The 23,286-nt window shown below is 45.6% G+C and overlaps 1 protein-coding gene across 4 annotated transcripts in view; it reads left to right on the forward strand.

Annotated features, from left to right (window-relative positions):
• SDHAF2 (succinate dehydrogenase complex assembly factor 2) overlaps positions 1-23,286 on the forward strand; it is a 38,980-nt gene that overhangs the window by 327 nt on the left and 15,367 nt on the right. The window contains exons 2-5 of one of the 4 annotated variants that reach the window (XM_016919812.3): positions 6,613-6,812; positions 7,478-7,701; positions 7,857-7,966; positions 15,801-16,593. In XM_016919812.3, the coding sequence (XP_016775301.1) occupies positions 6,780-6,812; positions 7,478-7,701; positions 7,857-7,966; positions 15,801-15,931 (498 nt within the window). In that variant the 5' untranslated portion in view covers positions 6,613-6,779 and the 3' untranslated portion in view covers positions 15,932-16,593. Of the gene's footprint in view, positions 1-6,612; positions 6,813-7,477; positions 7,702-7,856; positions 7,967-15,800; positions 16,594-23,286 lie in introns of those variants that run through there. The other 3 variants (XM_054661110.2, NM_001251854.1, XM_016919810.4) reach the window with 3 other exon arrangements.

The following is a 23,286-nucleotide window of genomic DNA, read 5'->3' on the forward strand; positions in this document are numbered from 1 at the left end:
AGGTCGCTTCCATTCTTTGGTGAGCCTACTGTGTGCCGGTCTGGAAATATCTGCTTAAACGATCAGTCATCGTCCAAGACCCAATTCGCCTCTCACCTACGTCCCAGGCGGGATTAGCCCAACTTCCCTGGGCGCCCCTTCTCCCCGTTCTTTAGTCTTTAATGCTTTTCGTGGTTTCACATAGTATCTTCAGCTTTTTGTTTGTTTATAATTGACATATAATTGTACGTGTTTATGGGGGTACAGTATAATGTTTTAATACATGTGTACATCGTATAATCAAATCAGCGTAGTTAGCATGTCCATCACCTCAAATCTTTATCATTTATTTACGGTAATAACTTTTCAAGATCTTTTTCTAGCATCTTGACATATACAGTACAGTGTTATTAGCTGTAGTCACTCTAATATGTAATAGAACACTGGAACTTATTATTCTTTTTTCCTAGCCTGCTGTTATAAAGTAACTAACTTTGCCTCTATCTTCCCCTCCTACCCCCATCCCTATCTTTATTCTTTTTTTTTTTTCCTGTAGACCCGGGGACTCGATCTTTATTCTTTTTTGATGTAGGCGTTTACACTATAAACTTCCTTCTTAGTACAGCTTTTGTCGCATCTCATAATTTTGTATATGTTGGGTTTTAGTTTGTCTCAGGATATTTCCTTTTTGTTTGTTTTTTGTTGTTTTCCTTTTTTTTTTTTGAGACGGAGTTTTGCTCTTGTCGCCCAGGCTGGAGTGCAATGGCACGAACTTGGCTCACTGCAACCTCCACCTACCGGGTTCAAGCGATTCTTCCGCCTCAGCCTCCCAGGTAGCTGGGATTACAGGCATCGCCATCATGCCTGGCTAATTTTTGTATTTTTGTAGAGATGGGGTTTCACCTTGTTGGCCAGGCAGGTCTCGAACTCCAGACTTAAGGTGATCCGTCCTTCTCGGCCTCCCAAAGTGCTGAGATTACAGGCGTGAGCCACCGCGCCCGGCCTGTTGTTTCCCTTCTTTTTTCTTTTTTTCGTAGAGACAGGGTCTCACTATGTTGCCCAGGCTGGTCTCAAACTCCTGGCCTCAAGTGATCCTCCTGCCTCAGCTTTCCAAAAAGTGCTGGGATTACTGGTGTGATCCACCATTCCCGGCATGTCTCAAGATATTTTCTAATTTTCCTTTTGATGTCTTCTTTGACTCATTGATTGTTCAAGAGTGTGTTGTTTAATTTCCACATATTTGTGAATTTTCCACCTTTTCTTTTGCCATTGATTTCCAGATTTTAATAAAATGTCTCTTGTGCGGCATATAGTTGAATCTTTTTTAAAATTCATTATATTCAGCCACTTCATGTCTTTTGGTTGGGGAGGTTATGTTATGTTATGTTATGTTATGTTATGTTATGTTATGTTATTTTCTTGAGACAGAGTCTCGCTCTGTCGCCCAGGTTGGAGTGCAGTGGCATGATCTCGGCTCACTGCAAGCTCCACCTCCTGGGTTCACGCCAATCTCCTGGTTTAGGAGTAGCTGGGACTACAGGCGCCCCCCACCACGCCTGGCTAATTTTTTTTTTTTTTTTTTTTTGAGACGGAGTCTCGCTCTGTCGCCCAGGCTGGAGTGCAGTGGCGCGATCTCGGCTCACTGCAAGCTCCGCCTCCCGGGTTCACGCCATTCTCCTGCCTCAGCCTCCCGAGTAGCTGGGACTACAGGCGCCTGCTACCACGCCCGGCTAATTTTTTGTATTTTTAGTAGAGACGGGGTTTCACCGTGTTAGCCAGGATGGTCTCCATCTCCTGACCTCGTGATCTGCCCGCCTCAGCCTCCCAAAGTGCTGGGATTACAGGCGTGAGCCACCGCTCCGGGCCTGGAGTTTAATCCATTTATACCTAAAGTAAATAGTGGGCGAGGTGGGTGGATCGTGTGAGTCCTGGAGTTCGAGACCAGCCTGGGCAACATTGCAAAACCCCTTTTCTACTAAAAAAAATTAGTCAGGTGTGGTAGTACACACCTGTAGTCCCAGCTACTTGAGAGGCTGAGGTGGGAGTGCGTCTGAGAAGTCAAGGCTGCAGTGAGCCTTGATTTTGCAACTGCACTCCAGCCTGGGCATTGGAAGTGAGACCTTGTCTCAAAAAATAAATAAAATAGGGAAGTACAATCATCCCTTTGTATCCATGGGATGACTGTTGTAGGATCCACTGTGGATATCAAACTCTGCAGAAGCTCAGTCTCTTATATAAAATGGCATAGTATTTGCATATAATCTACACACATCCTTCCATATCCTTTATATTATTTCTAGATTACTTATAATACCGAAAACAATGTCAAGGCTATGTATATACTTGTTATACTATATCTTAGTTGTTTTTTAATTGTTGTATTATTTATTTCTTTTGAATATTTTTGATCCACAGTTGGTTGAGTGTGCAGTTGGTTGAATTTACAGGTGTGGAACCCACAGATACGGAGGGCCAACTGTGCTTGCTGTTGCCATTTTGTAAACTGTTCTCTGTCTTACAACTTTTTTGCTCCTCTTTTCCACTCTTGTCATCCTTTATATTTCGCTGACTTTTTTTTTTTTTGTAGTGACATACTTTGAGAAACGAATTTCTCATTTCCTTGTGTGTCTTACACAGGTATTTCTTTGTGGTTACCATGTGGCTTATATAAAACATAACAATCTGTTTTGATAACTTAATTTCCATTGCATACAAAAACTCTGCTCTTTTATGACCCCCTTGTATGTTATGGATGTCACAAATTACATCTTTTTATATTGTCTCCATTAACAAATTTTTATAGTTGTTTTTATACCTTTGTCTTTAATTTCTATACCAAAATTAAAAGTGACTTACATACCACAGTTACAGTATTATAGTATTCTGTACTTGTCTCTCTCTATATATTTTTTTAATTTAATTTTTTTTTTTTTTTTTTTGAGACGGAGTCTCGCTCTGTTGCCAGGCTGGAGTGCAGTGGCGCGATCTTGGCTCACTGCAACCTCCATCTCCTGGGTTCAAGTGATTATCCTGCCTCAGCCTCCCGGGTAGCTGAGACTACAGGCGTCTGCCACCACGCCCGGCTAATGTTTTGTATTTTTAGTAGAGATGGGGTTTCACTGTGTTAGCCAGGATGGTCTCCATCTCCTGACCTCGTGATCCGCGCACCTCAGCCTCCCAAAGTGTTGGGATTACAGGCGTGAGCCACCGCACCCGGCCTCCAGTGATAATTTAACACAACTCATACCAGTGTCACACAATTCCCTGGAACTATGTGACAACCATTATTGTTTCTTTTATGGAATGCTGCCTTGATACTAACAGAAAAAAATGGGTGAAATTTGGCTAAAATAATAAGACATCCCAATTATTAGAACAATTTCCTTGTACTGATGAGGATAGTCCTCCCCATCCGCATTCATTTCTGTAGAAATTACTCAATCATGTTATTTTAGTATAGAAAGTAGGAATCCCTGCCTTCAGTCTGCATCAGAATCTCTTAGAGGGTTGTTAAAAATTCATTCGTCAGGGCCCAGTCCTAGAGATTCTCATCCAGAATGTTTATGGTGGGGCTTGGGAATCTGAATTTTCATCGCATGCTGTATTAGTTTACTAGGGCTGCTATAACCTGTGTGGTTTGAAGAACAGAAATTAATTTTCTCATAGTCCTGGAGGCTAGAAGTCCAAGAGCAAGGTGTTGGCAGGTTTGGTTTCTTTCGAGGCCTCACTCCTTGCCTTGCAGATGGCCACCTTTTCACTGTGTCCTCACATTTCTCTGTGCATGCACATCCTTGGTGTCTCTTTTGTGACTTTTTAAAGACATAGGATCTTGCTTTGTTGCTGAGGTTGTACTTTAACTCTTGGGTTCAAGCAATCCTCCCACCTCGGCCTCCCAGGTAGCTGGGACTATAGGGTCATGCCACTGCACCCAGCTTTTTCTGACTTTTGACAGTTTGATTAAAATACGTCGCAGTATGGACTTCTTTGGGTTCATGTTAATTGAGATCTGTTAGGCTTGAATCTGGATGTCCACTTCTTTCCCCAACTTTGGGGGTTTTTAGCCATTATGTCTTTTTTTTGAGATGGAGTCTCACTCTATCACTGAGACTGGAGTGCGATGGCACAATCTCAGCTCACTGCAACCTCTGCCTCCTGGGTTCAAGCAATTCTCCTGCCTCAGACTCCCCAGTAGCTGGGATTACAGGCACGCGCCACCATGCTTGGCTACTTTTTGTACTTTTAGTAGAGACGGTTTCGCCATGTTGGCCAGGCTGATCTCGAACTCCTTACCTCAGGTGATCCGTTCACCTCAGCCTCCCAAAGTGCTGGGATTACAGGCATTAGCCACTGAGACCAGCCAATTATGTCTTCTAATAAGCTTTCTGCCCCTGTCTTTCTCTTATACGACTCTCATAATGTGTATATTGATCTCCTTGATGGAGTCCCTAAGGCTTTCTTCACTCTTTCTCATTCCTTTTTTTTTTTTTTTTTTTAGAAAAAACCCTGACTAATTTCAAATGACCAGTCTTTGAGTTTGCTGACTCTTTCTGCTGCTTAATCAGGTCTACTATTGATTTTCTCTAGTGAATTTTTTTATTTATTTTAATTTTTTAATTTTTTTTTTTTTTTGAGACGGAGTCTCGCTCTGTTGCCCAGGCTGGAGTGCAGTGGCACGATCTCAGCTCACTGCAAGCTCCGCCACCTGGGTTCACGCCATTCGTCTGCCTCAGGCCTCCCAGGTAGCTGGGACTACAGGCGCCCGCCACTATGCCCGGCTAATGTTTTGTATTTTTAGTAGAGACGGGGTTTCACCATTGTTAGCCAGGGTGGTCTTGATCTCCTGACCTCTTGATCCACTCGCCTTGGCCTCCCAAAGTGCTGGGATTACAGGCGTGAGCCACCACGCCGGGCCTAATTTTTTAATTTTTATGTATTTTTATTTTTTAGAGACGGGGTCTCACTGTGTTGCCCAGGCTGGTTCTCGAACTCCTGAGCTCAAGCGATCCTCCAGCCTCAGCCTCCCAAAGTGCTAAGATTATAGACGTGAGCCACCATGCCTAGCCTCCTCTAGTGAATTTTTCAATTCAGTTACTGTATTCTTCAGCTCCAAAATTTTCATTTGGTTATTTTTTAATGTTTTCTGTCTTTTTATTGGTTTTCTCATTTTGTTCAAGCATCACTTTCCAAAGCTCATTGAACATCTTTATTATGGCTAGTTTGAATTCTTTATAGGTGATTCATATACTTCTGTTTCTTTAAGGTTAGTTTCTGGAGATGTATTTCGTTCCTTTAATAGGACCATGTTTCCCTCTTTATTCATGTGCTTGGTAACTTGTACTGGTGATTTCTACATTTGAAAAATCATCTGTCTCTCCCGGTCTTTGTACTGGTGATTGGCCTTCACTAGTCAGCATGGATAGAGATTCCAAGGGTCTCTCAATCCTTTACTGAGGATGTGTCTTTTCTGGACTTGCGGATGTAAATTCCCATTTAGAGGGATTTGCCGGTTTCCTTTTTCAGGAGCCCATAATCTCTTGCTCCCTCTAGTGTCTGCGTATGATACTGCAGTTTCTCTGGAGCTGCTACAAGTCTCCCAGCTGTCTTATTCCGTGGCCTCCAGACTTTTAGAGTATGCCATGTCCCATCAGTGCCCCAAGCTGGGCAAGACAGAAACCAGTCCCTCTGGTAGCTTCCCCAAAGGACAGAATGTTACGACTGGGTGTGGTGGCTCACGCCTGTAATCCCAGCACTTTGGGAGGCCAAGGTAGGCAGATCACCTGAGGTCGGGAGTTCGAGACCAGCCTGACCAACATGGAGAAACCCTGTCTCTACTAAAAATACAAAATTAGATGGGCGTGGTGGGGCATGCCTGTAATCCCAGCTACTCGGGAGGCTGAAGCAGGAGAATTGCTTGATCCTGGGAGGCGGAGGTTGTGGTGAGCCGAGATCGCGCCATTGCACCCTAGCCTGGGCAACAAGAGCGAAACTCCGTCTCAAAAAAAAAAAAAGTCAGAATATTAGATGCACACTCCACTCCCCCCAACCCTGGGAGAGGCCACTGGGCTGTATTGGCCTTTCTCTGCAGTTTCAGGGATCCTCTGGATCAGCAGCAAGCCACCCAGGCATTTAGAGTGTGCTAGATCCTTTCAAGTGCTTAGAGACAGAAACCAGTCCCCCAGAGAGCCCCAAAAAGCTAGAATGTTGGATGCACACTGCACCTGTTTCCCTCCCTAGGGAGAAGCTGGGAGGTGGGAGTTTTCTCCTGCTTGTTCTGCACTGAGCCAAGGATGAGTGATGAGGGAGTGAGTGCTTGCCAGTCTAAACTGTCACCTTTGTTCTCCATGGTTCTTTGTTCTCCCTCAACCTGCTGCCCTTTTCTGTTAGCACTTAGATTCAAACAAAACAGAAACCTGATTCCCCCAAAAGTCCGAACATTATACATACTTTTCAGTCTTCTCTTTCTGTCTCAGGTAGAAGCTAGGATCTGGGGGTTATCTCATGATCATGCTTGAGCAGGGAGGGAAGAGACTATGGCAAATGAGTGCTACAAATTTTTCTGCTGGATTCGATGCAGCTGGTTTTGTGCTCACCTGGGGAGCAGGAGCCTCTTACTGGTTTCTGGATTTCTCACAGGGAATCGGTTTGTTTGTTGCTGTTGGCTCAGTGTCTCCATCAGGGAAGGAGGATCTGGGGTTTCCTACTCCACCATCTTCACCTCTTGCTGAGGTCACCACCTTGACATCATATCTTGATAAGTTGTCCACTTCTCTGGATTGGGAGCCTTTGGGGTATTAGGGATCATGCTGTCTCTGTGTGCTCAGGATTTGACACAGGTGAGTGAGTAGAGTATAAACCACACTGTAAGAATTTTAAGGGAGTGCAAAGGAAGGAAAAATTATTTCTGCTGGGATAGTTTCTGGAAAGGCACTGGTTAGGGACACATTTGCAGTTAGGACTGTGTTTTAATTCTAATTGCAGTTAATATTTGGATGATTTTGGGTGAGTTATTGAATCTTCCTGAGCCTCTTGTTTCCTTGGCTGTAAAGTGGGGACAATATCAGCATAATTTATTTTCTTTTTTCAGGGGGATAGGGTCCGTTGCCCAGGCTGGAATGCAGTGGTAAGATCACAGCTCACTGCAGCATTGACCTTCCCAGGCTCAGATGATCTTCCCACTTCAGCCTCCTGAGTAGCTGGGACCACAGGCACCATGGTGGGACTACCCCACTATGCCTGGCTAATTTTTGTATTTTTGGTAGAGACAGGGTCTCGCTATGTTGCCCAGGCTGGTGTCGAACTCCTGAACTCAAGTAATCATGCTCGCGTTGACCTCCCAAAGTGCTGGGATTACAGGTGTGCGCCACCACGCCTGGCCAGCAGCGTAATTTCCTCATGACTAAATGTGATTGAATGCATTCAGCACCTAGTAAGCATTGAGTAAATGATAGCGATGATAGTCGTCATTATTGTAAAGATGTTTGTGGTTTGTTCATTTCAGATGCTTGCTCTGTCAAGGCACAGCCTATTGTCTCCTTTGCTCAGTGTGACATCATTCAGACGCTTCTACAGAGGTGACAGCCCAACAGATTCCCAAAAGGACATGATTGAAATCCCTTTGCCTCCATGGCAGGAGAGAACTGATGAATCCATAGAAACCAAAAGAGCCCGCCTGCTCTATGAGAGCAGAAAGAGGGGAATGTTGGAAAACTGCATTCTTCTTAGGTATGGGACTAGGAGTCTTTTTTTTTAGATCGGGCAGCTTCCTGAGCCAGAGTAGGTTCAGAGAGACTCCCGGGAGTAGGAGTCTTGGTGTCACTTCTCTTTTATTAGACACAGCCTTCTCAACCTCTTTTTCTTTTTTTCTTTCTTGTTTTTAGTCTTTTTGCTAAAGAACATCTGCAGCACATGACAGAAAAGCAGCTGAACCTCTATGACCGCCTGATTAACGAGCCTAGTAATGACTGGGATATTTACTACTGGGCCACAGGTACTGGGTATGATAAGCAGCATAATGTGAAAATAGGACAGTTTAGGCTGATTTGAGTCTAGAATTGTATCCTAGATAATTTTTTTCTTTCTTTTTTTTTTTTGAGACTGAGTTTCACTCTCGTTGCCCAGGCTGGAGTGCAATGGCATGATCTCGGCTCACTGCAACCTCTACCTTCCAGGTTCAAGCGATTCTCCTGCCTCAGCCTCCTGAGTACCTGGGATTACAGGCATGTGTCACCACGCCCGGGTAATTTTGTATTTTTAATAGAGACAGGGTTTCTCTGTGTTGGTCAGGCTAGTCTCGAACTCCTGACCTCAGGTGATCCGCCCGCCTTGGCCTCCCAAAATCCTGGGATTACAGGCATGAGCCACTGTGCCTGGCTTATAATTTTTTTCTTTTATTCATGAAGTAGACACTCAACCCAAACACTGTTCAAATTTTTGTTAAGTGTACAAAATTTATCAGTTAAGGTTCTTTATTTGCGAGACAGAGTGGAAACTTGTCTGTCTCACTTAAGCAAAAAGGAATTTAGTGGAAGGGTATATGAAGCTCACAGTATCAAAGGTTGAAGAAGAACCACTCTGGGAATGGAGTGGAATCAGACAACTAAGTCTGCATAGCCAAAGCTCCTCAATAGTTTCATTCTGGCCGGGCGCGGTGGCTCATGCCTCTAATCTGAGCACTTTGGGAGGCTGAGGCGGATGGATCGCTTGAGGTTAGGAGCTTGAGAGCAGCCTGGCCAACACAGCGAAACCTCATCTCTCCAAAAATTCAAAAATTAGCCGAACATGGTGGCGGGCAACTGCAGTCTCAGCTACTTGGGAGGCTGAGGCAAGAGAATCGCTTGAGCCTGGGAGACAGAGATTGCAGTGAGCTGAGATTGCACCACTGCACTCCATCCTGGGCAACAGAGTGAGACTATGTCTCAAAAAAAAAAAAGTTTCATTCAGGCACTACCTTTATGAGGAATGAATTGTAACTGTGTATAGTTAGGATTAACTTTGGCTATGAGTAAAAAAACATCCAAAACAGTAATGGCTTAAACAAGGTAGAACTGTCTTTCTCATGACAGAAGTCCAGAGGAAGGCACACTCCAGAGCTCATAGAGGGGCTTCAAAAAGTCATGGGTCGAGGTCCCCCCTACTTGCTGCTCTTTCATCCTAGCATGTGTTTTCTACTTCTTGATCCAGGACAGCCATATTTCAGCCCAGAAAAAGTGTGTGGGAGTGCATACCCCTCCTTTGTAGATCCCGCTCAGGAAATTATCCAGCATACTTCCACTTATTTGCCATTGGCCACAGCTTAGTTACTTGGCTACATCTAACCATAAGGAAAAATAATATAGTCTATTCCATCTGCCCAGCTGTGTTGGAGATTCTGTTATCGATGAAAACTGGATATTAGGGGACGTGTCATTCATTCTGCCACACTCCGGGACTGCTGTTTTTGTGTCTCCACTCAATATTTGTATCAGAAAGTAGCAGCCATTGTCTATGGGTTCCAGGTATGAAGAGTGATAAGACAGAGTCTGGAGCCTTATACAATCACTGGAAAGCCAACAGAGTCCAAATATTTACTCTCCAACCCTTTACAGAACAAGTTTGCCCTGACTTAGCATAATGCATTTGAGATGCATATCCTTGTTGTTGCTTGTATCAATAGTTCATTCTTTTGTGTTGAGTAATATTCCATTGTGTGGATGTACCATGGTCTGTTCATCTGTTGACCAGCTGAGGGACATTAGGATTATTTCCAGCTTTAGGTGGTTATAAATGAAGCCACTGTAAACATTTGCATACAGATTTTGTGAACATAGGTTTTAGTTTTTCTTGAGTGAATACTCAGGAGAAGGATTTGCTGGGTCATGTGGTAAGTGTATATGTTTAACTTTATAATAGGGCCAGGTGTGGTAGCTCATGCCTGTAATTTCAGCATGAGATCACATGCTCCTCCTCTGGGAAGCCGAGGCAGGTGGATCACTTGAGGCCAGGAGTTTGAGACCAGCCTGGCCAGCATGACAATACCCTGTCTCTACTAAAAATGCAAAAGTTAGCCGCGTGTGGTGGTGCGCCCAGCTACTCTGGAGGCTGAGGCAAGAGAATCTCTTGAATCCGGGAGGCAGAGGTTGCAGTGAGCTGAGATCACGCCACTGTGCTCCAACCTGGGCGACAGAGCGAGACTCTTTCAAAAAAATAAATAGGGCTGGGCGCGGTGAGTCAACGCCTGTAATCCCAGCACTTTGGGAGGTCGAGGCGGGTGGATCACCTGAGGCCAGGAGATCGAGACCTTCCTGGCTAACACGGTGAAACCCCGTTTCTACTAAAACGACAAAAAATTAACTGGGTGTGGTGGCGGGTTCCTGTAGTCCCAGCTACTCGGGAGGCTGAGTCAGGAGAATCGCTTAAACCTGGGAGGTGGAGGTTGCAGTGAGCCAAGATTGGGCCACTGCACTCCAGCCTGGGTGACAGAATGAGACTCTGTCTCAAAAATAAATAAATAAAACTTTTAGTACATTTTTTCTGTAATAGGTAAATATAGATAGTAAGCTTTTTCTATAATAGGTAAATATAGATAGTAAATACAGATAATGAATATTTTAGGCTTTGCAGGCCATACAGCCTCTCATAACTACTCACCTCGACCTTTGTAGCATGAAAGCAGCCACAGATAGCAGGTAAACGAATATGATTGTGTTTCAATAAAACCTTATTTGTGGACACTGAAAATAGAATTTCATACTGTTTTCACCAGTTATGAAATATACATTTGATTTTTTTCCCCCAACCATTAAAAAATCATTCTTGGCTGGATGCAGTGGCTCACACCTATAATTCCAGCGCTTTGGAAGGCTGAGGCAAAGGATCTCTTGGGGCCAGGAGTTTGGGACCAGCCTGGGCAACATAGACCCCCTATCTCCAAAAATAAAAATAAGTTAACTGGGCTCGGTGGTGCACACTGTATTCCCAGCTACTTGGGAGGATCACTTGAGCCCAGGAGTTCAGAGACTGCAATGACCTATGATCACGCCACTGCATTTCAGCCTGGGCAAGAGTGAGACCCAATCTCTAAAAATCATTCTTAGCTCACAGGGCATAGTTTGCCAGCTTCTGTGCTAAGCAAAAGAGGTCAAACTCAACCAGGCGCGGTGGCTCACGCCTGTAATCCCAGCACTTTGGTAGGCTGAGGTGGGCGGATCACGAGGTCAGGAGATTGAGACCATCTTGGCCAACATGGTGAAACCCCGTCTCTACTAAAAATACTGGGCGTGGTGGTGGGCGCCTGTAATCTCAGCTACTCGGGAGGCTGGGGCAGGAGAATCTCTTAAACCAGGGAGTCGGAGGTTGCAGTAAGCCGAGATCATGCCACTATACTCCAGCCTGGGCGACAGAGCGAGGCTCCATCTCAAAAAAAAAAAAAAAAGATCAGACTCAACAAGTACATACTCAGTACATAATTGGACTCCAAGAATGTGATTCTGTTTACATGATAATCTGAAAAAGGCAAAACTTACAGGGACAAATAAGTGATTGCCAGGGTGTTGGACGTGAAGGGAGGGGTTGGTGTTCCACATCTTTACCCACACTTTGTATTATCAGGGTTTTGTTTTTGTTTTTAGCCATTCCAAGAAGTATATATTGGTACATCACTATAGTTTTAATTGGCATGTCCCTAATGACTAATAATATTGAGGATCTTTTCAAGGGCTTATCAGCCCTTTATGTATATTTGGTGACATGTCTCTTCAAATTCCGCCCCCCACCACTCCTCCCTTTTTTTTTTTTTGAGACAGGATCTCACTCTGTCACCCAGGCTGGAGTGCAGTGGTGCAGTCATGGCTCAGTGCAGGCTCCACCTCCTGGGCTCAAGCGATCCTCCCACCTCAGCCTCCAGAATAGCTGGGACTACAGGCCGGCAGCACCATGCCCAGCTAATTTTTGTTGTTGTTGTATTTTTTGTGGAGATGAGGTTTTGCCATGTTGCCCAGACTGGTCTCAAACTCCTGAGCTCAAGCAATCCACCTGCCTCGGCCTCCCAAAGTGCTGGGATTACAGGTGTGAGCCACCATGCCTGGCCAGATTTTCCATTTTGGAAGATACTTTCACTGGATATAGAATTCAAGGGTCACAATGTTTTTTCTTCTGTTAAATAGAAACACTTCTACCGCCAGCTCTTAGTGTACAAGATCGGGTAGTCAGGAGTTCCGCTGGGTTTGGGCTTTGGTTTTGCTCTGGTTACCTTCAGTGCATCACCAGCTTCATATTCCCTCCCGTGTTACCATGTACTGTTTTCTCATTTCCATAGTTTGTGACGAGGTCTGCTGTATCTTTGTTCCTTTTTATGTGTCTTCTCTTTCTGAATCTTTTCAATATTTTGTCTTTGGTTTCTAGCCGTTTCAATATTATATACGTAGGTATTTATTTGATATTTATATATGTAGGCATTTGATATTTATCGTGCTTTTGGGTTCTCTGGGCATCTTGGATCTGTGTTTTCATATCTTTTATTATTGTTGAAAAATTCTCAGCTGTTACCCCTTCAGCTATTTCTTCTGCTTTGTTTTCTCCCTCTTTTCCTTCTAGGATTCTAGTTATACTTAGTTAAATGGTTTAATATTGTCCAACAGCTGTTGTGGGGGTTTTGTTTTTTGTTTTTTTGAGACAGTCTTGCTGTGTCACCCAGGCTGGAGAGCAGTGGCGCGATCTTGGCTCACTACAACCTCTGCCTCCTGGGTCCAAGCGATTCTTGTGCCTCAGGCTCCTGAGCAACTGGGACCACAGGCACGTGCCGCCATGCCTGGCTAATTTTTTTGTATTTTTCACAGAGACGGGTTTCACCATGTTGGCCAGGCTGGGCTTGAACTCCTGGCCTCAAGTGATCCGTCTGCCTCAGTCCCTTAAAGTGTTGGGATTACAGGCGTGAGCCACTGTGCTCAGTCTGTCCAACAGCTTTTGGGTTCTCTGTTTTGTGTTTTTTATTCTTTTTTCTCTTTGTGCATCAGTTTGGGTTATTTGTATTAGATAATATCTATTGACCTGTCTTCCACTAATTCTTTCCTTGATGATGTCAAATCTCATGATGAGCCTGTTGAAACCATTCTGCATATCTGCTACTGTATTTGTTTTTAGCATTTCCATTTGACTTTTGGAGTTTCCAACTCTGCTAGAATTTCTCATCTGTTCATACATTTTGTCTGCTTTTTCCACTGGTGCCTTTAATATTAGTCATAGTCATTTTAAATTCCCTGTCTGATAGTTCTAACATCTGGGTCATCCCTCAATCTGCTTCTGTTGATTTCTTTGTCCCTTGACAGTGTGTTGTTTTTTTCTTCTTTTGTGTATATGTCTCATAATTTTCTCATAATTGTATTTATGCTTACAATTGGGGATGCTGCTTCTACTTTACTGTTAGTGTGGGGATCAAGTCAGTGAGTTGGGAGGTAAGCTCAGCTTGGGTTGTTTTTGCTTTGGTTACCTTCATTGCATTACTAGTGTCTAGTGTTAACGTGTGCTTAGAGTGGAAGCTGGCTCTGTCGCCCAGGCTGGAGTGCAGTGGCACCCTCTCGGCTCACTGCAACCTCCACCTCCCGGGTTCAAGCGATTCTCCTGCCTCAGCCTCCTGAGTAGCTGGGACTACAAGCACGTGCCACCACACCTGGCTAATTTTTTTTTTTTTTTTTTTGAGACGGAGTCTCACTCTGTCGCCCAGACTGGAGGCAGTGGCGCGATATCGGCTCACTGCAAGCTCTGCCTCTTGGGTTCACGCCATTCTCCTGCCTCAGCATCCCGAGTAGCTGGGACTACAGGCGCCCGCCACCACGCCCGGCTAATTTTTTATATTTTCAGTAGAGACGGGGTTTCACCGTTTTAGCCAGGATGGTCTTGATCTCTTGACCTCGTGATCCACCCGCCTTGGCCTCCCAAAGTGCTGGGATTACAGGCGTGAGCCACTGTGCCCAGCCTGTGTCTGTGGTTTTATACACTCATGCTAGCCCACACTTGGCTTTTAACAATTCATTGCAAATTTTAGTGGCACAGGCCTGCAGTCCCAGCTGCCCTGGAGGCTGAGGCAGCAGGATCGCTGGAGCCCAGGAATTCTTGGCTGCAGTGCTCTATACCAATCAGGTGTCTGCTGTAAAGTTGGCAACAGTATGTTGACCTCTCAGAAGCAGGGGACCACCCGATTCCCTAAGGAGGGATGAACCAGCCCACACTGGCAATGGGACAGGTCGAAATTCCTGTGCTGATCAGTGGTGGAATTGCACCTCTGACTAGCCACTGCAGTCTCCCCTGGGCAACATAAGGCTGGCCCTGTCTGTATTAATTTAAAACAAATTTTTTGGCTGGGCGTGGTGGCTCACGCCTGTGATCCCAGCACTTTGGGAGGCAGAGGTGGGCGGATCACAAGGTCAGGAGATCAAGACCAGCCTGACTAACACAGTGAAACCCCATCTCTACTAAAAAAAAAAAATTACAAAAAATCAGCCGAGCGTGGTGGCGGGCGCCTGTGGTGCCAGCTACTCAGGAGGCTGAGGCGGGAGAATGGCGTGAGCCCAGGAGGTGGAGCTTGCAGTGAGTCCAGATCACACCACTGCACTCCAGCCTGGGCGACAGAGTGAGACTCGTCTCAAAAAAACAAAAAAAAAATTTTTTTTAGCTGAATTCCTTTTACCCATTTGTATGATGTCCAGTGTCTCTTCTTCCTGTGCCTGCCACAGGTGAGCAAGTGCACGGCTCTCGTTTCTCCTTTGAAGGGCCTCTTTTTCCTTAGGTTTCGTCTGTTGGGTTGCCTTGTGACCTCAGTTCTCTGATATCTTTGAGAAAAGTCATAATATTTGTAATTTATCTGGCTTTTTCTCGTTGTTACAGTGAGTGCAATATTCTTTCCAACTTTCTACTTTCTTGGGGGAAGCCAAAACCTCTTTGATCTTATGTTGATTGTCACATGAAAACAGAGCCCTCACTAGATGCCAGGCCTTGTGCTGAGTAAGGGAGAATCTGACTTGGTTTTGAGGAATTCTCTCTCCTGGCGTCGTACCTAGTGTTGGTGGAAGGGTAATTCTGGAGCACATTGCCTCGGCTTTGGCAGTGGGAGGCTTTGCTTGTAATTGGCATCTTAAATAAGTGTCCCAAGGGTGTAGAGAAAGGTCAGGGGGAGCAGCACACTGCCAGACCCACTGCCGTAGACTGAGGCTGGCCTTCTCATTCTTCTGACTCAGTGCCTTTGTTGCCCGTTCACTGAAATCTGGTTCTTTAGGCTCATGACAGTTCTGTGTGCCTCTAATATCCTTCCAATAAATTCCTTTTTGCTTAAGTTTACTAGAGTTATTAGTTTCTGTCTCTTAAAACTGAGGACCTCTAACTGATAGACAAAGGAGAGAGAGCTTTTGTTTCAAGAGATATATACATTGCAAGGGAAAACACAATGTCTGGGGAACAATGGAATTGCCAAATGCAAAGCAAAATAGTACAGCCAAGATTGTGCGGGCCAGGGGTCAGCAAACTTGTTCATAAAGGACCAGATAGTAAATATTTTACTTGTAGTCATATGGTCTCTGTTGCAAGTACCCAATTCTGCTGTCGTAACACAAAAGGAGCATGGGTAATATGTAAACCATTGGGAGCAGCTGTTCCAATAAAACGACTTGCAAATATAGGCTCACACAGTTTGCCACCCCCTGGTATAGGCTAACATCGTGTATATTTAGAAGAAGGATGGAGACAGTCTATATATCCATCTGTGGTTCTTGGCCAGTGTTTCGAGTTTTAAGATTCTCATACCTGAGCATTGACTGACTATGGCATAATTTTTTCTGCCCACTCTTCTCTTGCAGAAGCTAAACCAGCCCCAGAAATATTTGAAAATGAAGTCATGGCCCTGCTGAGAGACTTTGCTAAAAACAAAAACAAAGAGCAGAGACTGCGTGCCCCAGATCTTGAGTACCTCTTTGAAAAGCCACATTGAGCTGTGCTCCACGGCCTGGCATGGGGGTTCAGTCTGTGGATGGTAACTACTTATGATGGACGTTAGCCTTGCTTCCGGCTTCTTAGATGCCCAGCTGCCCTACCCCAGACCACTGGTCCTGCCTCAAGTGATGGACATAACCCTCTCCCAGGACATACATGTAAATGCACAATGTGACTCATTCTCATACTTTTTTGTTCAGCTCTGAGCCTCAAAAGTGATTTGTCAGCAACGCTGGCATGCAGGCTTTGCCTGGCTGCTATCTCTAGAGGCAAGTCTGCCACGAGAGGGCACTGCAGGCGAAGCAGTTGTGCTTGCTCATTGCCTCAGCCCAAGTGTACTCAAAGAAAAGAGGCAGCCAGCTGTGCGTGCTGTACGGAAAGCCTCCTGCCCTCCCTGCAGCTCCCCGCCCTCAGTGGCCCAGGGCTTTGTTGAAGTGGAACTCCCCACTTCCAACCTGGTATGGCTCCTTCTGCGAAGGGAAGCTGATCCCAGCCTCCTGAGCTGAATCCTTCAAAGGCACAGCAGGCAGAATGAGGGCCACAGGCAGGAGTGGTGTGGGCACACTGCTTAGGAGTCAACATCTTCATCATTGGGCTTTCTTTAAAACGTGCACTTTGTAATTTGAAAGAGAATTATTAAAGCATACTGAAAAAAGGAAATTTACAATTTCCCAGCCCTCACAATTAATTTTAATTTTGTCTATTTTCATATAACCCATAGTCATATGTTTATAGAGTTTTACAAGTTCACAATTACAGGTTTTATTTTCATGTAGCACTATAGAAAACTTTCCCCCTCATTCCTACAGTCTTCACAATTAGTTGACTAAATAATAATACATAAGAAATAATATATTAGAATGAATTAGTTAGAAGTGTTTTTAAAAGCTCTAGGGCTGTGTGACTTCTTTGTTGCTAGTGGTGCCCTCCCTGGAGGAGTTTTGCCCTCAGAGCTGTAATCTAGGCAGTAGAATCAGTCACCCAAACTGGACCAGGTGCATCTAAAGGTGTTGACCAGAAGAAGGTCGGCCAGATTTGATGAGCAGGTGGTTGGTGATTATAGGAGCCGCACACAGGGACTACACATGCACATGTTTCCAGCATTGTTGAGCTCCAGGGTTCCTACAGAGCCACCTCATGGTTCCTGCCTGCTCTTCAGTATCCCTGGTGGCTCAGGAGGGAAGGGAAGAGATCTAGCCTTTACGTAATCACAGTTAAGCCTCACAGCACTCTAGACTAGTGGTGTTACCCGTATTTTATACATAAGAAAGTGGGCTCAGAGAGAGGAAGTAGTTTGTCCAAGGTCAGGTCGCTATTGAGTCGAAAAAGCAGAATTTAGTATAGCTCAGTCTGCCTCCAAAGCTCTTGAACTTTCTACTAGAACACACTGCCTTACTGCTGGAAATTTAATAGAAGTCTCTGGAAAAGCTGTGGCAAATAGACGTGACAGTTCTGAGACATGACCTCTGTGTTACATGGTGGGTAGGAATCTGCCAGGTGCTTCGCCAAGTGAGTAGATCTGAACTTGATCACCCAGTGAAGCTTCTGTGAGGAAGCAGCGCAGTGCACTGGTTACACATTTAAATCCTGGCTCTGCTGCTTACCTGCTGGATACATGAATTGACCTGAGCCTCAGTTGCCTCATCTATAAAATGGGGATGACATTGCTTCCTGTCTCAGCTAGTTGATGAGATGAAACACAAAGCTCTTACATGGTAACTTGCACAGTATGTATTCTAGATATGAATGTCAGCATTTAGTCATAGCCTCAGTCTGAGACTTAAAACCTGTCCCTAACACAAATTGCCTGGCATATCAGTGAGGTCACCATAGCTACATCCAGGGTGTCTCATCTGCAGGTCAGAAAGCTGAGCCTATTAATAGAACCACAGAATGTCTTACCTCCCAGTGAAGACGAGAGAGAAAACAGACCCTGGTGACAAGACCTTTGATGGAAAAATCTAGCACTCTCCCCTAAGCAAGGAATGGAAGTGAGACTCGCAGAAGCAGGGCAGGCGAGGAAGGAGACGTCTCCCTGGGTGCTTGCTGAAGACTCTGGCTATTCTCTCGGGCTGCATTTGATGTACCCTGGGGAGAATGTTAAGCAGGCCGGGAGTTTATATATAGACATAGATCTGGACTGTATGAAGTGCACATGAATTGGGCGGTGACTTACCCATTTATCCTTTGCACGTTATGCAACAAACCCCAGTAGCCAAGGATGTAGTTGGAACTTTTCTCCCCCTCGGGTTTGATCCCTTCTTATCCTGATTTTGTCTTATTTAACACAATGTTCAATTGCTGCCGCTTTCACCTGGGAATGGCATGCTTCTAGAGGAATTGTTTTCTTCCCAGGCTGCTGGATTGTGTCATCTTTGAAAGTGAAGGATCTTGCTAAGTTCAGCTGCTCAGTTGTCAGGCCCAGGGATGCTATGTAAACAGTTTTTCCCTTTATTAGGCATTAAGTAAAACTAGGCCGGCCACAGTGCATTTTTTTAGGAATTAATAAACATATAGCAAGGGCCAGCAGCCCCCGAAGGATCGCTAATGCACAGAAGCTAGACTCATTCCTTTTACTTTGACACATCCCTGCTTACTGACCTCATTCAGAGCCTGTGTGGGGCATATGAGCGTCTGGCCCTGTCCTGACCGACTCAGGTGGTCTTGTGAGTCCTGCACAGGCTCTCCACGTGACACCTTAAATTGGGTCAGGAAAGGCTGTTCTCTTTCCATCGTTTCCTTTTAATCATCCTAAGTCTTAAAAATCCATAAGCCAAACACCTTGTGCTGGAGCTTTCTGTGCCTTAGGCAGAGTGTGTCTTTTGGGGGTCATTGTAGAAGCACTCTTACTGGCTTTGAGTGTTATCTGGAGGTCATCTGGTATGTCTTCTGCTCCAGCCAGGGTGGCACCAGCACAGACCTGGTTCATATTTTTAAACATCACTGGGAAAAGATTCCGATAGGATAGTTGAGGTCTCTCATTTATCCTTCAGTCCATCTGCAGCTATTTGTGGCTAGACAAAGAGAGGAAGGTTTAATGATAAGCTAAACAGCTGTAGATGGCAAGCAGGTCTGTGAGATTTTTGAGCTGACAGCCCCACTTAATAGTATGTTCTGTAGTATCTGAGGACAGTGGACTCACCATCCCACAGCTATCAAGTTGATGACACTGATCAGTACCCGGTGAAGCTACCTCCTGACACCTCAGTTTCCCAGTGAACCCTCTGGGAATGAAGAGTGGTGTTCGAATTTTCCTGTCAGGGAAGATGGCATTGGTGGGATAGGTGGCTTCAGGCCAGCAGTACTTTTTGTGGCTTAAGAAACAAGTGTTGTTAGCAGTTTGTTAGAGGGGTGGTAGAAAGTTTAAGCTATCCAGGACAACATCAGTCTTTAAAGGAGATGGGTAGATTTATCATCACCTATAGCTGCAAAAGAAGAGTTAAAAGCCTTTTGTTGGATCCCGGATCTCAGACCCCAGATACTCCTTTTTTTTTTTTTTTTTTTTTTTTTTTTGAGACAGGGTCTCACTGTCACCCAGGATGGAGTGCAATGGCAGGATCTCCCCTCACTGCAAGTTCTGCCTGGGTTCAAGCGATTCCATGCCTCAGCCACCCTAGTAGCTGGGATTACAGGTGCACGCTACCATGCCTGGCCAATTTTTGTGTTTTTAGTAGAGACGGAGTTTCACCATATTGGCCAGACTGGTCTCGAACTACAGGCCTCATGTGATCCGCCTGCCTCAGCCTCCCAAAGTGCCAAATATTCCTTTCAAAAAGGAGAATGTTTCTTTAAGAAGGGGATTGTATAATCTGTCATGAGATTAGAGTATAAAAGGAAAAAAGTGGGGGAGGGTGGATATATCATCTTCTGTAACAACACATCACAGCATGGAACTTTCAGCAAGTGAGGACGTTAAGATGTACATTCTGTTTCTCAGTGGATTCAGGTGATTTGGCTAATATTTAATAAAATATTCTCCTCTGGTGATGCCCTGGAACACGTGTTTAGGGGAAATAGAACAGAGTAGTTAAGGGGAGCTGTTTAGGAATCAGGCCTAACCTAGAATCCTGGAGCTCCCATTGATTAGCTGGGTGACCTGAAACACATTATTTAACCTCTCCAAGCTTCTGTTTCTCATCTGTGGAAAGGAAAGAAAAGGAACCCGACCTCACAGTGTGGGTATAAGGACTGAATAAAGTCCTGCCCCTGGAGAGCTTAGTACAGCCCCTGTACCCTCAGTAATACTTGGTAGTAACATCTAATAGTTCGGCTTGTTGTGTACCCAGTGCTGCTGAGTGCTTTACATCATTTCATCCCACAATACCGTGAGATAGGTGCAATGATTATTCCCGTCTTAGAGATGAGGAAAGTGAGGCTCGGTGAGATAAAGTTGCTAGCTCAAAGTCACAGATAGGAAGCGGTTGGGCTAGGGTTTGAAGCCAGGCAGTGGGCCCCAGGGCCCTTGCACTTAGGTACCATGTGCTACCCTGCCTCAAAACATGAAAAGCATCATCATCTCTCTTCTAACGACCTCTCATCCTGAATCTTGTCTTGGTCCATGGCAGACTGCTGGTGTGGACAACTTTGCACAGATTGGGCCACCCTCTCTTGGTTCCCTATAGGACCTGGGGACCATGACTCATATGTCACAGCCTCACCAGCTCCAGACTTAACCACCTGAGCCTTCCAAGGAGGACACGTGCAGCCTAGCTATCCAGGTGAGAGTTTGGAGTTCAGAGACTTCCTGTGGATTTGGAGGGGAGCCAGAGGGAAGGGCTCAAGTTCTGCCCAGCTTCAAGCGTTTTCTCCTTACCCTGAGCAGCAGAGATGAGCTCTTATGCTTTCTGGGCCGTCCCATCACTGGCTGTCCTTTGTATCCAAGTGGGAGGCTGCCTCTGAGAGTTGGATGTGCCTGTTAGGAAGCCCACATAGAACTCATTCCAGGATCCCAAGATGAGTTGCACAACCTCTATCGCACCCACTGGCTCCAGTGCCTTTGCTGACAAACTAGTGCTGGTTCCTCCTAAGGCCCAAGGCTCTGAGGCCAGGCCCTCTGTGAGCAGGACCCTCACTCACCTGTTTCTCTGGGCTCCCATCTCAGCAGAGTCATGCAGAAGTGAGAAGGTTTTCATAGATGGTGTATTAGATACTGTTTCCAGCAGAAGCAGAAACAGGTAGTTGTCTTGGTCCAAATAGGAGAAGTGATGCCTAGAAATCTAATTGGAGACCGGGTGCAGTGGCTCATGCCTGTAATCCCAGCACTTTGGGAGTCCAAGGTGAGTGGATCATCTGAGGTCAGGCGTTCAAGATCAGCCTGGCCAACATGGTGAAACCCCGTCTCTACTAAAAATACAAAAAAAATTAGCCGGGTGTGGTGGCACGTGCCTGTAATCCCAGCTACTCAGGAGGCTGAGGCAGGAGAATCACTAGAACCCGGGAGGTGGAGGTTGCAGTGAGCCGAGATCGCGCCATTGCACTCCGGCCTGGGCAACGAGTGAAACTGCGTCTCAAAAAAAAAAAAAAAAGAGAAAGCTAATTGGAAAAACACTGTCATGGTCTTCATTAAATGCTGGGGATAGAGAAGAATGCATCTTGTCTGTCCTTGAGGAGCTCACTGTTCTTGGTGCTTTATTTCATTGATTGCCAAGCAGAAGTTGTCTGCACTAGCACAATGTGCTACACCCAGTGCCAGACACAGAAGACGCGGAAATCAATGAGATAGAGCTCGTGCCGCAGAGGTCCTCTGAAGAAGGGATAAGTGAATGGAAGGCACGAAACGATCTGTCTATGGGCCTCAGGCACTGACCGTGTGAGAGCAGGCAGCAGGACATCTAGCCTTGTATGCCAGGTCTATCCTCACAGCAGGGATGAGGACACCAGGCCACTGAGCTCTGAGACACCTACTTTTAATATAGAAATAACTTCTTTTGTTCTGAATTCACCCTCAGCAATCAGTTACGATTGTCTGGTAGATTTCTTTTTTATAGAGACAGGGTCTCACTCTGCCACCCAGGCTGGGGTGCAGTGGTGTGATTGACTCTTGGGCTCGAGGCATTCTCCTGTCTCAGCCTCCTGAGAAGCTGGGACTACAGGTGCATGCCACCACACCCAGCTAATTTTTTTTAAAAAGTTTATTTTGGGCCAGGTGCAGTGGCTCACGCCTGTAATCCCAGCACTTTGGGAGGCCGGGGTGGGCAGATCAAGAGGTCAGTAGTTTGAACCAGCCTGGCCAACATGGTGAAACCCCCGTCTTTACTAAAGATACAAAAAATTAGCCGGGCGTGGTGGCATGTGCCTGTAATCCCAGCTACTCAGGAGGCTGAGGCAGGAGAATCCCTTGAACCCGGGAGGCGGGGGTTGCAGTGAGCTGAGATCATACCATTGCACTCCAGCCTGGGCGAGAGACTCCATCTCAAAAAAAAAAAAAAAAAGTTTTGTAGAGACAGGGTCTTGCTGTGTTGCCCAGACTGGTCTGGAACTCCTGGCTTCAAGCGATCCTCTCACCTCAGCCTCCCAAAGCACTGGGATTACAGGCATGAGCCACTGAGCCAGGTCTGTCTGGTAGATTCTTACCCTGTGTCCATGCTGTTTGCCATGTAGCTTTTAGGGCTTTCTGCCCAGACGCTGGGGTCAACTCATTGCTTTGGTCAATGAGATACCAGTCATTGTGAAGCAAGCACAGCCTTAGAAAGCACTTCCCCTTTAGCTCTTGTACCCCTGCCACCACGTGAGAACCTGCCCATGGTAGACTTCTGGAGGATGAGATGTGTGTCCCAGTCACCCCAGTTGCCTCAGCCAAAGTCAGCTGACAGTTAAGTGAGCCCAGTCAAGACCAGAAGAATTACCCGGCCAAGCCCAGTCCAAATTGTGAACCCGCAGACTTTTAAGCTAAGGAAATGCTTATTATTTTAAATTATCAAGTTTTGGGGTCATTTGTTATGCAGCATTATTGTAGCAATTGATAACAGATACAGATGGCAACAGGGCTTGTCCATGTAGATTTGCTTTATAGGGAGAAAAATCACTGACTGGCCAGCATGAATGAGCATTCTGTCCCTTGGATGGGTCAGTCTCTCATTTGTTTTTTTGTTTTGTTTTGTTTTGTTTTGTTTTTTGAGATGGAGTCTGCTCTGTTTATTGCCCAGGCTAGAGTGCAATGGTGTGATCTCGGCTCACTGCAACCTCTGCCTCATGGATTCAAGTGATTCTCCGGCCTCAGCCTCCTGAGTAGCTGGGATTACAGGCATGCGCCTCCACGCCCAGCTAATTTTTGTATTTTTAATAGAGATGGGGTGTCACCATGTTGGCCAGGCTGGTCTCAAACTCCTGACTTTACCACCCGCTTCGGCCTCC

This window comes from Pan troglodytes, chromosome 9 (genome assembly GCF_028858775.2).
Source record: "Pan troglodytes isolate AG18354 chromosome 9, NHGRI_mPanTro3-v2.0_pri, whole genome shotgun sequence".
Taxonomy (NCBI): Eukaryota; Metazoa; Chordata; class Mammalia; order Primates; family Hominidae; genus Pan; species Pan troglodytes.